Consider the following 14,877-nt stretch of genomic DNA (forward strand, 5'->3'; position numbering starts at 1 on the left):
TTGCTGAAGTAACTCTTTGGAGATTTGCTCTGCTTATCCTTTTTGTCTGCGATGTAATTACGCTCAGTAACAGGAGCATTCAGCTTGAACTTGTGTTTACAGAACCTGTTTTGCTCGGTGCAATTTTAAATTTGGTTAAGTGGCTAATACTAGGAGTCAGTAATTGTTATGGCATTGTTTAACTTATTTTCAGTTATTTTTGCCCCCTGAATACTTAAATGCAAATCCTTGTTAATTAGCCTGATTTTTTTTCAAAATCGTGTAATTCAGTATTTTAAAACTTAATCGGAAATTATGCAACTGCTGTGCCAGAGATCGGCAGCACTAGTAAAGAACTTCCAAAGTCATATCTAGCGCTTCTTTCCAGAGATAAATCTTAACCCAATTTCATGATTTCTGGTCTTAAAATCTGACTGCTTGTTCAACCTCAAGAGGTTACTGGAGTTCTTTTGAGAACAAATCCTTCTAACATCTCCCAGTTGACAGAGAAAATTATGTAGTCTTCTTTTCATAAGAAAATTGAACAAGTGGATCCTGGGGGGAAAAAAGTTAAAGACACAACAGACTCTTTTTCTGCATGAGTTGCTGGCTTCTTGGGTTTCAGCACAGCTTTTCATAGTTCCTACCCACTTCATTTGCAAATACACTGGAACACTGTGTCATTCCTAGGGGAAGCTATCTTGTCTGGCTGCTTCAACGCCCAAAATGAAAGACAGTCCCAACAGTTTTATTTCACTGTAGTCTGAGAGAGATGTTGCCATTGGATCCACTTGATCTATTCCAATTAGTTTGAGCCAGGTCTGGGATATAAACCTCACAGCCTAGCAGGGTGGGTTGTAAAGTGACTACAACATATCTTCTTTACTTTAGATTAATACTTTAAAATATTCTTTTCTTTTGAATAGCTGAAGAATAGAGGAATGGCAAACTTCTGTTTTGATTATAACCCTACAAATGAACATCAGGTAACTGGACACAGGGTCATACTGTATCTATGTCACGGCATGGGACAAAATCAGGTAAGCTTCACGTTTTATTTTCATTTTGGCTAATGCTGTGGTTGTAATGTAAAAAGTGTAGTAAAGAGCACTGCAGTAGGACTTAGAGAATATGTTGTTACAGTGGGGTGACCTTACATCTAATTTTAATTCTCATGCTGAATGCTTTTAATTTGGTGTCTCTTGAGGTCAGACACAGGGTAGAAGGTGAAAGGAAAAGGGAAGTGTAATTCACAGGAAAATAGTTCTTAGGAGTTGAGTATTGAAGTTATCCTTTGTTTAGCAAGCACTACAAGATTAACTGAATATACTGCAAAGCTACCGCATCGCTGGATATTAATGCTCTTGGGTCTTTGCTGATGGTGTGATGCACCTGCGATAGCAGGCTGGGAGCAGGGAGGCGCTGGGAGCTCTGCCATTAGTGCTCCCTGTGCTGGCAGCCAGGGAGCAGGAGGGAGGAGAAATGGAGAAACTCCCTGACTTCAGTATAAACCCATGAAAGAAAATACAAGATGACCCAAGACAATTGCAGAGCCTGAGGAGGGAAGGCCAAACACAGGAAAGGGGCAAAACAATATTAGTGAAATGGCCACAAGGCATGGAAGGGCTGACAGGAGCCAGGGAAAAGGGCCCAAGGTGGCATAGGGCAGAAGTTTGGGACAGAGGTAGGGCAACAGGCAAGGAGCAGGGCATGTGGACATGCGTACAGAGGAAGGAGCAATTAGGAGCTACAGGGAAGGAGTGTGAAACAAACAGAATCACTGGAGACCTCTAGTGATAGGGAGACTGCACATGGGAGCAGATACCAGTTGGCAAATGGGGGCATGAGTAGGGGTGACAGGTAGTAGTTGCAAGAGAAAACGTGGACAGCAGGAAGAACTGTGGGTATGGAAACAGGGAGAGGCTAAAATAAGACAAGATGTAGAAGCACAAGTGAGATGGGAAATGGAAGTCAGGATTGCTGAACTTGCACCTCCTTTTTGTGGCTCCCAAGTAGCCTGAAACCTCCCAGCAGGACAGTTCTCTCCATTTCCTTCCTGTCCCCCCCAGCCCTTTTGACAGTCCTTCTTAAAAGGTAACCGGCAGCCCCTGGTGGTGTGAATTCCTCTACTCAGTGAGCAGGACCAAAACAATCAAATCTTCCACATGTGCACCCACTGCTGTCAGCTGATGGAACTGATAGCGACAAGGCTGGTCATCCTCTAGTTGTACCAACGCTGAGGAGAGCAAGGCACTTCACCGCAATTTCACTGATGTTTGCTGACAACAGGCATCCCTTAACTTCTGGTTTGTCCTTGGAAGGGAATCTGCCACCCTAATCTCAAGCTCTTCTGCCTCCTCTCATCACTCCACTCATTACCTATATACAGCTTTAGCAGCAAACCCTCGTTAGAAAGGTTCAGGCCAATCCTTGCTCTGCACCACATGTCACACACGGCTCCAGTTTCTCCACTCCATGCTATTTAACGCTTTCTTTTCCATGCTGGCTGGCTCCAGTCTTTCTCTAATGCCTTTGCTCTGTCTCTCTCCTCATTTATTCCTTCACCAGTTACTACCCACACTAGCTCATGTTTTGCTCCTTTTTACATACCTTTCTTCTTTCCTAACTAGCCCCTGTTTTTATTCCTCTAATCTTCTTCTCATCCCTTCCTCCGGTTGCATAGTTTGTTCCACCATTCATCACTTTCTTCCTCAAATAATGCTCCCTGCCACACATTCACACTGTCTCATGGTGTAAAGGAATGAAATCTTTTCTCCAGTGTACAGCTCAGTGAAGTTTTTCTCTTAAAAACAGCATGATAGGATTTAACGTTAATGAAGGTTAACTTGGTCAGCCATATGTGTCTTACACTCCAGTACACCCGTCCTCTGGCATGATACGCTAGTGGCAGGTGGCTGTTTATGCAGGGGACAACTGCAAAAGCGCTTTGCACTGGAAGCAATTCCCCACTTAAAGTGACCTCTGAATATCTGTGTGCACTGTGCCGAGAGAAGAGAGCTCTGTGCTCTCGATTATTTATGAAGTCCAGGACCTGCTCCCATTTTATGTCTTAGTAAGTAAAACCACTCTCAGAAAACTGAAGTCCCTGGTAACTTGTTTCTATTTTTCCTTGAATCCATGGTGTAATCCATTTCCTGTAGATTGCCCAGAAGTGGTAGGCACCTCGTAATAGCGCTCATCAAGTTTCCTAGTAGCACTTAAGGGAATCCACTAGTTCTCTGAAGGAAAGAAATGCAGCAAGGCTACTAGTTAGTGGGCCATGGATCAGTTTGAAAATGCTTCCTTTCTCCCCAAAGAACCCACTGGGCAAGGAAAGAGCACTAACAAAAAAATAAAACCAAACCACTTCACAGTTTGAGGAGGAAGAGATTTACCTCGTGTGTTACTGGAGCTTGAAAAAGCCTGAATGCTGAAGTATTTATTCCATTTGAAAGAGTATAGGGTAAAGAACTGAAACAGGCAAGGAGGCATGAGTGCTTGGTTGCTAACACCATAACCCTAATGTTTAATGTTGCCCAGAAATTAACCATTTTCCTTGCTCTTGTCCTCCTGATGCAAGTCCTTAAGAGGCCATTCGGCAAAGATGTCAGTAGTAAGGAGTGCTCTGACCTAGTAGCTGTTTCATCTACTCTTGATGCGTCTGGTACAATCAGCGGCTTGCAGGCTTTCACTGATACTCGGTACAAATTGCTCAGAAGAGTTATTCTGTCTTATAAGTCCACTAATGAGCAAGGCTCTATACATGGCCTTGTAGAAGTAGCAGCTTGTAAAGAAGTGTCTGTCCAGACACAAAGGAGCAGGAGTGAAGCTTTTCCTTTATTTACGAGCTGTAGGCTGGAAATGAGTGCCCTTCCGGCTCACTGTGGAGGCCAGAGTAGCAGGCTTTCCACATGCCAGTCAGATGCTGAACCTGGGAACTAACGCCTGACGGCCAGGGAATAGCCCCTACCTATTGGGGTGTTTAAAAAACAAAACAAAACAAAAAAAAAAAACCAACCACAAACCCACAATCATAGGCAAACATTAAAATATTATCACATTTGACTTCTGTTGCTGATGAGACATTTCTGGCATAAAGCAAATGTAAAGGCAGTGCAGCCTAGATCGTGGAAACATTTCCTAGCAATAGGTTTCAAGGGGAAATCAGTCTCTGGGGCGTTACGTCAGCAGGTGGACTTCAAACTTTAAGTTGTTCTCTCTAAACACTCACTTCCCTTTACGCCTTCCCCCAAACGAGTGGTGGCCAACAGGTGACTTCTGGGGTGGGGAGGGGGTGTGCGTTACTTGTATTTCTGCCAAAAGTAAAGCTCCAAATTGAGCTTTTCTGTATTTCAGTGGACAACATTGGTCTGTGTATGGCTGTGACAGCCAGCCTGCCAGAGAAATTCCTGATTGTGATAAAAGGAGAGCAGAGGAGCTTTCATGGAGCTACTACCATTAGCATAGTCTAGATCAGAGCTCTTAGACCTGGAAATGGATGACTGCAGACTTCGTAATCACATGGTCATGTTTACATTAAAACTCCATTTCCAGCTTCTCTTTCAAGGTTAATTAGCTTTGGTAGTTGCTAAGGATGGTTTTGTAGTAAGTGCAAGTGCATACAACATTTCTGAATTGCTACAGCCCCCTTCACAAAGCCTTACAGTCTCCAGGGGTGCAACAAAACAAAACAAAGGAGGATTCCTTCTGCCCCTTGACCTTTTATTGCTTTCCACTAGTGCAGCTCTGCTATTGGTAGCAAGCAATCTTTGATGTGTATAACGTTCTCATCTATCCTACTGAGCATAATCTAAATGAGATGTAAACATACATCCGTGCACTACAATCATCTAAATTATTTACAGGCGTGCTGAATACAGACAGCTCTCAAACTCTGCTGCTCTTTAATGAAGTCCAAAATTTGGCAAGTGTCCATGATAAATATGAAAGTTTTAAGGAATTCTTCAGCCGTAATTACTACGAAACCCATGATGTTTTACAGCATGTTCAGAACACCTCTGTAGAATACTGTACAACAAGCGAAGCCAGTAAATTGTCTTTTACTAAAATTCTGTTCATGTTTAAAAGCAGCTATAGTTGATTTGCTCCAAATAATATCTTAAAATGTTATATAACAAAATGCTCATCACCTTGCATCCTGAGTACTTATTAACTGGAAATGAACCTTGACCAAACCACATTTGAACTATACGCTGAGCAACTCCTTAATTAACAGGAACATTGTTTTGTGACAGCTGCATTAAGAAGGCATAATGTCAGGCTATAAACCAGTTTCCGTCCTATTTTTAAGCATGATCTAGAATGTGAAAGTAGAATATTACAGTCAAATTTTCTAAGTTCTTTAATGCTGGAAGGTCTGTTTTACAGGGCATTTACTCAGCATTTCATACATTTTAAGTTCTACCAGAGTAAAACAGTCCTGTCGTGAGATTGATTTTCTGTAAAATGGTAAGCAAACAGCAGCAGTTAAGGCTCCTTGAATATTTTTGGCAGAATATCTCTCCACAGTAGCAACTTTAATTTGTGAATGTAATTTAGTATCTTAGTATAGCCTCCTTATTATAAATACTTTTTTGTGTGCAAATGAAATGGCTGTTGACCTTTGTTTTTTCTCTTGGGTTTGTAGTTTTTCGAGTACACATCCCATAATGAAATACGTTACAACACCCGGCAGCCAGAAGTCTGTGCAGCAGTCGATTCAGGGACTGACTACTTGACAATGTACTTGTGTCAAGAAAATGTCCACAGTGTTCCTGAAAACCAGAAGTTTGTTTTCAGAGAGGTAAGTGTGCCTGCTTGGTTTTGTGTTTAATTTTTTTTGTTGTTGTTGGAGGAGAATTGTGGGCTTTTTCTTTTTATCTTTCTGTCCTTAAAATCAGCATGAATCTCTAGGAGAAATATGCTATCTTGGCTTTTAATATCCAAACGTGGAACACAGTAACAGTAGTGTGCAGGTAAAGAGTATGTCAGTGATAAAGAATAGGAAGATGAGAGGAAGGAAAGCACCCTTCTTAACCTCAGAGGAGTTGGAAAGGTTGGCAGAGCTCTCTTTCACATCTCCTGTCCACATCTAGAGCTTTTGTGTGCTGCTTAGTTCTCTCTCACATTCCAGCCTACTCTTGTCTCCTGAGAACTGAGGTGCCTCCATACCCCTTCCCCAGCCAGTCTCGTGGCTGGCCTGCTTTTGCTCTCTTCATTGGCTTCTTTTATTTTCTTTTTTCTTTTCTATTTTATTTTTCTTTCTTTTATTTAATTTTATTTTTATTTATGTATCCCTGATACTTCACGTACCACCATTGATTTACACTGTTACGAGCTTTTGAGCAGCTGCTGCTTCTCCTCTGCAAACCATCTTTCTTGACCCTGTGGGTACCACCAGTGCTCCCTGAGCTTTTCTGCAGTGTAGTGTGTAGTTGTGTCGTTTGATGCATCATCAGCAACTGCCCAGTGGAAAGGACCTGGGGGTGCTGGTCGACACCTGGCTGAACATGAGCCAGCAGTGTGCCCAGGTGGCCAAGAAGGCCAATGGCATCCTGGCCTGCATCAGGAACAGTGTGGTCAGCAGGACTAGGGAAGTGATTGTCTCCCTGTGCTGGGCACTGGTGAGGCCGCACCTCGAATCCTGTGTTCAGTTTTGGGTCCCTCACTGCAAGAAGGACACTGAGGTGCTAGAGCATGTCCAGAGAAGGGCAACAGAGCTGGGGAAGGGTCTGGAGCACAAGTCCTGTGAGGAGCAGCTGAGGGAACTGGGGTTGTTTAGCCTGAAGAAGAGGAGGCTTAGGAGAAACCTTATCCCTCTCTACAACTACCTGAAAGGAGGTTGTAGGGAGGTGGGTGCCGGTCTCTTCTCTCAAGTGACAAGCTAGATGACAAGAGGAAATAGCCTCAAGCTGAGCCAGGGGAGGTTCAGATTGGATATTAGGAAAATTTTCTTCACCGAAAGGGTTGTCAGGCACTGGAACAGGCTGCCCAGGGAAGTGGTTGAGTCACCATCCCTGGAGGTATTTAAAGGACATGCAGATGTGGTGCTTAGGGACATGGTTTAGTGGTGGACTGGGCAGTATTCGGTTAATGGGTGAACCTGATGATCTTGAAGGTCTTTTCCAACCTAAACTATTCTATGATCGAAAAATACCTTCTGCCTTACTCCTACCCCTACAGAGGACACCTCTCACTGGCTGTGGGGACTCAGCAAATCTGTACCTCTTTTCTTTAAGGTTAATGCCTACTCCCAGAGGGGACAAATACTGGGAAGTATGAAATATATTAATAAACATAACATGATCTTAGAAAACCTTGTGTTTAGTATTTTTTAATCTCTGCAGGAGTTTCCCAGGTGCCTAAGAGAAAATAAATTCAATGAAAAATGATGGCCTTGGTCAAGTTCTGGAGTGTTATTATTTGACTAAAGGAAAAGGTCACATAATATATCAAAATAGTATATTTACATAATGTGTCTGCACAATGCATCTAAACTCTATAGGCTCCATGGTTCACAAATTTCATGCTTAGATACTGCCACCAGTCATAGGTGGCAGAGTAAATTCTGAAGAAAAATGAGAGCTACTGTCCATTCACTAAATCTACTCCAGACTGAAGCTCACACTGATATTACTGAGTAAAGCAAAATATTTAAAAGACTGACTTTATAAATTATATTTCATTTTTACTGCTTTTATTTTTCAAGGTCATATTCATTAATCCCTAAAATGACACATATTGAATGAACCTCAGTCACTTCAGGAAATAATTGAGAAAACACACTTTTGGAATACATCCGTTTCCACTGCATTCCTAACCATTAACTTTTAAAATAATCCCTGAAATGATGGGTGCTAATCCTCTTTCTTTCTCGTGATCAGTTTGTGTCCATGTGTGATTTGTACATACAGCTCTGCTCCTCTTCTCCTGTTGCATTAAATTAAAATCACCAGCCCCCACCTTTCAAGGCAAGTGATGACCCATCACTGAGGTGTTGGTACCACATTTCTCTTGCTTCGTGTGAAGTGTAAGGCACTGGAAAAGCATAATAAAAGGTTTGAACAGCCTTCCCAGCAGTCTGGCAAGAATTAAGTTCTTCCGGTCACTGAGTCAAAAATGAGTGAGGCAGATATTGATTAGTGCACTCAAAAATTTGAATTATCACGACAGAAACAGTGAAGTCATTCAGCAGCAAAGTCTCTCAGCAAGCCCCTAAGCAAGCGAGCACCGCCAGGCATCAGGGACTGCGGCTCGAGGCACAATCAGTGTGACGTTCCTGGCGATGGAAGAGCAGACTTTCAGAGGAGTCAGGCTTATGCTCAGAAACAAGGTGTTGACGTTTTTCTTTTGAGGCCATCAGAAGCTTTGGAAATGGTTCCGTGTGGGAATGTCACCAAGGAGGGTCTTGGAGCAGGGCACTTCTCCACAGCTGGACAAGTCACCTTCTTGCGGTGCTCCATCCTAGTTGACAGCGCTCCCGGATTGGGGCGAGTGACGTGAGCTGGAGATAAAATGTTCCTGGAGACTCCCATAATAAGAGGGCCTGAGGCCTCAGAATATGTTCTCTGGGGAATCTGGTTGTGGAGGCCTGTCAGACCTTACACCTCCGAGGCAGCTCTGCTGCCCTCCAGCAAAGTCAGCTGGCTTCGCACACACCTGCAGGCAAGGGGCATGCTTAGGTTATTTTGCCTTTTTCGCTAAAAATACACCCTGTGAAGAAAGAGGAATGTATTTTGCTCGCAGTGTATCCAACACCTACATTTAACTAGCAGCACTTAGGTTTTACTTGAAAGGTGTGCAATAAGTTGGTGAATTTGAGTAATCCCTGCACTTGGCTTTGGTTTTCTCTGCTCCTATTCCGAGGCAGTAACAAAAGACAATGAAAGTGAACGAAGTTGCCGCATCCTTTACAGGCACGAGTCACTCTAAAGCAATGTTCATGGAAGTTTAAAAGCAGGGTCTTTCGATAAAGTTTCAGAGATACTCAAGTTAGGCATTTGGGCCTCCCTGCGTGGCCCACCAGGAAGGATACACGTAATATTTACTTGTTACAAATGTCTTCCGTTACTTTTAAAACACAACGATAAGCCTGCAATTTTCAAGACCTGAAAAGCAAAAATCGTTTCTCTCTTTTGCAGGACGGTACTTTGTTTCATCTACACACCCAGAAGTGTGTACAGGCAGAGTCAAACGCTTACAATGGTAACCCAGCACCGTTACTACGACCGTGTACCAACTCAGACTACCAAAAATGGTTCTTCAAAGAAAGAAGCTGATCCAGATGTCATCAAGGATATAGCTGAACGTGAAAATGTCAGCACCTAGCCTTTTGGAAATCACAGAAGTGATATATTTTTGTATGGAAGGAACTGCAATTAGTTTACATGCCTTGGATTTTGTTTTCTGGAGCATTGAAAGGCACTAAGCATTGAGGGCTACGTAAAGTAAGTGCTGTGGTTGTATCATGCCACAGAATTTGCTCTCTTCTCTATTTGGCAGCTACATAACTGCTTCTGGAGTGTCTTAGGTTCTTTTCGCAAGTGACAATATATTTTTTTAATCTACTGTGTGAAAGTAAAGCAGTCAAAATAATTGCACTAATGTTATCTGCCAATAACTTAAAATGTTTATTTTTCTACTCAAACATTCTGCAGTTGGGCCTTGTAACAGGTAGTAGTTAATAATTCTTGTCTCTTAAGCACCAAGCAGGTAAATGTAGGCCACGTTCTGCCCTAAGTGACTACCACAAACCCTCACTGAAGAAAAAGTGGATTTGCACATGAAGACGGAGTAGGTCTGCATGTTTTTGCACAAATAACAGCCTAGATGCATACAGATTGCGCGTGCTTGTCAGTACTATACATTAAATGTTTCGACAATTTTCGATGCTTAGGGCATTTGGTGAATTTCTAATCATGCTGAAATCTGGTTTGGGAGTAAAATGGGGATTTTCTCATCTTTCCTAAAGAAATAAGGCAACAATATTTAAAGGTGATGCTCCGGGAAAAGCTATTTAGGTTCACATGGATCTAGTTATGCGGCTGTGTCCAAGATTGCACAACTTTAATATTATGTGGCTTTTCAACATGCATAAAACTTGCAAGATCAGACCTCGCAATAATTCTTTTGAGACATTTCAAAATTACAGAAGATTGATTAATTAATTTCAAAATTAATCTAAGAACTTATATCTTTCATTGAATTGTAAATGTTCAAACATTCATTTAAAAACGATTGTATAAACAAATGGTTTTGCAACTAATTGATATGATATACAGCTGATATGAATGCGGCAAGAACTGTCTTTCAAATGTAACTTGCATTTTGTCAGGAAGCTCTTTTTCTGGTAAGTTGTCAGTGTCAGCATGTCTAGTCCTAGCGAAAACACGGGGTTTAATCCGCAGTGGTACAAGATGCTTTCTGCGGTGGTGTGCGGGATCTGCCTTACCCAACCAGACGAGCAGTGTGTATAGCAATGCATTCGGTCACTGACCGTCATTAGTGCAATGTTGATTAAAAGGGTTTCAGCTCATAAGGAAATTTTCCTTCTTTATCAGCTGAAAGTATGCTCATGTGTAAGAACAAGAAGATTTCAGCCTTTTCACCCCAGAAGTCTTGGTGTCTGTTTCACTTAGTTTTGGATTTCTACAACTATTTGCCTTTGTTCATGTTTTCTGTGAAAAATGTACAGCCCTTTCTTTGAGTCCTAATAAGCTTGTGTCATTTTGACATAACTATTTATGTGATTAGGGTTGGGGGGGAGGATTTCTGCCTGTAGGAGATACATATGTAGGTTCTTCCAAGGTGTTTCTAAACCCACCTAGATGGAATGTTTTTGTGAGCACCTTTGAAGTTTCGTCTCTGTGGACTGGACTGATGAAGTTGATGATAGAGTTAATAAAATATTTTGTGATTCAGTAAAGTGGGAACTGTCTTTACAACTGTGAGGGTGGGTTGTTTTTTTTTTTCCCCCCCTATGGTCACATGTTTTCTTTTAATCATATTGCTGATCTCTTGGGCTCTGATCCCAACAGCACTTGGGAGAAGACAGTTTTGTTTTATGGTCTCTCAAGTTCCCTTTCCTGAACTCAGTAATGCTTCGGTTCACCCGCCAGCAGCAGCGGTCTGCACTTCGTGGAGGCAGGAATCAAAACCGATTGGCTGCATGGGAGAACTGCGAGAGCTCCAGCAATACAGTGAGGGTTTCTCTGCTCGTTTCTGCTTCGCCTTCCTGACTGTTGATTGCATTACATTAATAAGTTAATGAGAGCCCAGCTGTTGCAGTTGTTGATAAAACTCTTGTTGACCTCCATGGTCAGTGGAGGTTAGTTTTGGGACTTCAAGATTTCATCACCAGGTGGTGGTATGCAAGTAAAAGTCAGTAGTTGGAAATTATTTTCCCTATATTTTTCCACTCTGCACTTGTTTAGAGGGAAGTATTGATGTTCTGGGCTTCTAGTCACATGCAGCTGAACTGTTTTCTCATACACCAGCAAACCTGCCGGCCTGGGTTGAATGTCTGCTGGGCCAAATGTCTGCTGGGCCGCCATGCTTATCTTGAGTTCAAAAGCAGACGCTGGACATAGCAATGTCACCATCTTGCTCCCATTATGTTGGCCTTTTAGTCCACCTACTTACTGTTTTTCTCCTTGATACCTTTTTCTTCCCAATGTACTGGAATTTTATTAATGTCTGGCTTCAAGTTTGGAGGGTGAAGGACTCCATCAAGCGCCTGAGTCACAATGCAAATCTTCAAACTTCATTTTGTGGGCGGTCAGGGCTATCTGTTGAGAAAGGGACTGTCGACTTTGGGCTTCTCCTCAGCAGAGAAGAGGCTGGATGCCTCATAGAAATGGAAAAATTGAAGGACTTCAGTCACAAATCTATACTTCATCTGGTTCTGGCCACCTAGGGCTCTCTGAAAAAGAGAGGAGTGCTTTCTGCACGGTGCAAGTCAAGAACCAGTAGCCCCCAACTTTCTTAGTATTCATCTTCCTTTTATAGAGACTCATGTTTCTTTTCCCTTTGGCCACTAGCCGTATGAAGCTCCCATAAAACCAAAGCTTGCAACTCGACCATGATGATAACCTTAGATTAAAATAATGGGGAAACTCATGGGTTGAGATAAAGGTGGTTTAACAGGTAAAGCAAAAGCTACACACACAAGCAAAGGAAATCAAGGAATTCATTCACCACTTCCCATCAGCAGGTGGGTGTTCAGCCATCTCCAGGAAAGCAGGGATCCTCCACACGTAACAGTGACTTGGGAAGGTAAACACCAGCACTCCGAATGTTCCCCCAGCTTATATTCAGAGCATAACTTTAGTCAGTTTGGGTCAGCTGTCCTGTCTGTGTCCCCTCCCAGCTGCTTCTTTACAAGAAGGTGCAGTTACAGTCCTTGGCTTAATGTAAACATTGCTTGGCAGCAACTACAAACACCAGTGTATTCTCAATGTTATTCTCAGCACAAATCCAAAACACAGCCTCATACCAGCTACTGTGAAGAAGATTAACTCTATCCCAACCAGAACCAGCACATTGTCATAAGAAGTTACCCTCCCAGCATATAGTATAAAATTCTAGGATAAGGATGGAGAAATCTGTCTTCTAAGCAGATTTTATTCCTTCCTAATTGCCCAGCTGCAAATACAACCCCTCCAATATTTACTGCCCTTTTTTTAAGCATTGTAATGTATCAGTGTGATTCTATGTTCTCTCGGGTTCCTTCCCTTCCCCTTGTCTGATGTTCCTTGGATGTCCCTGGGTATGGGGTGTATTTGGAATGGTTGAAGCACATAAGATTAAGCCAGGAGAAGTATTTCACAAAACTAAACTGCAAAATGTTTTCCCAGTTTTCTGTCTCTTGTGTTGAATACACCTTGCAATGGGAACAGTAATGTGCAAGGAGTCTTTAACCTTTAATAAATTACCTGATGTTGTTATCCCATAAATGAGAATTTGCAGTTGTATGTACTGATGGAACTTGCTAATATTTTTGGGAGTGGGGGGGAAGGTAATTAAAAATGCTTATTTCTTAGTCTTTGTATTCCTTTATTTAAAAAAAAAAGAATTGCAATCTAGATTGTGGTCTGGTGCCTAATCCTTTAACATATTTATTTGAACTCATCAGGTAACTATTTTTGCTGCTTTTTTTCTTTTATTCTTCCACCATTCTCCTTTCATTTAAACACTGTGGGTCTTCAGCATGGACTAGAAGCTACTGGATTTTCACCTCCACAGAAGACGTGAACCTTCCTTCTAAGACACAAACCGCTGAAACCTCTGATGTGCAGCCTTGACCGAGCCACTGCGACGGAGCGTTGTTAGAGGGATAGCGGAGCTCCTGTTCTGTCGGGGTGCTAGTAGTGGACTGCGACAGCAATAGGTGGGTTTGAATTAGAGCACTGCAGTATTCTTCCACTTCCCATTTGCAGGGGAAAACAATTACGTATGTATATGCAGTACTGAAATTACTGTGCCAAATCAGCAGTTTTCCATCTTTTTTTCAACCCATTACTCGCTGGCATTTACATGAACAGCCAAAGCCTGTTTAGACCAGTCCTAGTCCGCACCAACACGAATGACGTGGCTGTAGATGACATGCTTTTAGAGGTTTCCAGGATTTCCAAAGGGGAGTGGAGGCAAAACCAGGGCAGGACCTTCCCCATGAATTCGTCACTCCAAAAGCAAGAAGAAGGAAGGTGGAAAGGTCAGGAAGTGACCTGATAGGCAGCATGACGTGTTTCATGTAGCATCAGACCATCTCCCAGAGTGGGAGAAGACCTGCAGCAGATGCAATTTCTTTCTTGGTGATAAGGGAAGAAGCAGTTTTCTGGTTTTCTTAATCTTACCTATACTCTGAAGGTATGGAGCTGAAGAAAATGTGGTCAAGGGAGTCATACCATTACAGATACCTAGACGTGAAATTCATCAACTAGGTACTTGTGATGAGCAAATACAAAGAATACATGAAGAACAAAACCACTAACTGTGCATACACTGAGAGAAGACATAGTAGCAACTGGGGGAAACTGGAAATGATCGTGAGCAGGAAGGCATTTGACGTAACTGTTATTACTGAAATACAGTTGAAGGATTCACATGACTGTAAAGCTGGAGTGATGGGGTAACATGCCGGGGAGAAAGTGACGTTTGATTTTCGAGCAAAGAGGACAGGATTTCCAGTTCTTGTGAACTGATATTATAGCCAATGAGGAATAAACAGGTGCAGAGGGTGTCTGGCGTAGACCACTAAGTAAGAATATAAAACCTTTTTGCATAACAGATAGGGGATGTGTGCTACTTCAGAGGATTTCATCCTAGGGGATGCACTTTGCCGATTCCATGGTAGCAAAACATCCTGGGGATTTCTAAGGAAAAAAAAATCCCCAAAACAAACCAGGCAGCTGGGCAGACGGCTGTGTCTGACACAATCATTAATAAGCAGTTTGGTGCAGTTCTCCTTTAGGCCTCCTTTTATTTAAAGTGAGCCGTTACCTGGGCATCTGTTACGCATAAACAAAGGGTGATTCCTACGAAAGCAGAAATTTCTCAGCACTGAGAATTGGAAAGAAGTAGGGTTTTCGAAATACAACTGTATGTATGCATCATGTTGAAAACTTAACACGTGTACAACATGGAAGTTTTTGATAGGTTTGCAAGTGAAGATTTAAAAGTGTCAGAAATAAAGTGCTTTGTTAAATCTAAATTTAGGCTCTGTGCATGTATTACACTATTGTCTTTAATTACATGCTTTTCTTGCACTGTTTCCTGGGTTTTGTTTTGTTTGTGGGGGGTTTTGTTGTTGTTTTGTTTTGTTTGTTTTTACAAAAGACGTGGAAACTGTCTTTTTCATACCTGACTGAGTACACAGGAAGGATTTTGAGAGGCTTTCTT

The 14,877-nt window shown here is 42.2% G+C and overlaps 1 protein-coding gene across 1 annotated transcript in view; it reads left to right on the forward strand.

The window, feature by feature from the left end:
• GALNT12 (polypeptide N-acetylgalactosaminyltransferase 12) overlaps nucleotides 1-9,257 on the forward strand; it is a 44,120-nt gene extending 34,863 nt beyond the window's left edge. The window contains exons 9-11 of the mRNA XM_010149763.1: nucleotides 906-1,019; nucleotides 5,627-5,782; nucleotides 9,120-9,257. Of these exons, the coding sequence (XP_010148065.1) occupies nucleotides 906-1,019; nucleotides 5,627-5,782; nucleotides 9,120-9,257 (408 nt within the window). The remainder of the gene's footprint in view (nucleotides 1-905; nucleotides 1,020-5,626; nucleotides 5,783-9,119) is intronic.
• The last annotated feature ends 5,620 nt before the right edge of the window (nucleotides 9,258-14,877 follow it).

Source organism: Eurypyga helias, unplaced genomic scaffold (genome assembly GCF_000690775.1).
Source record: "Eurypyga helias isolate BGI_N326 unplaced genomic scaffold, ASM69077v1 scaffold14134, whole genome shotgun sequence".
Lineage (NCBI taxonomy): Eukaryota > Metazoa > Chordata > Aves > Eurypygiformes > Eurypygidae > Eurypyga > Eurypyga helias.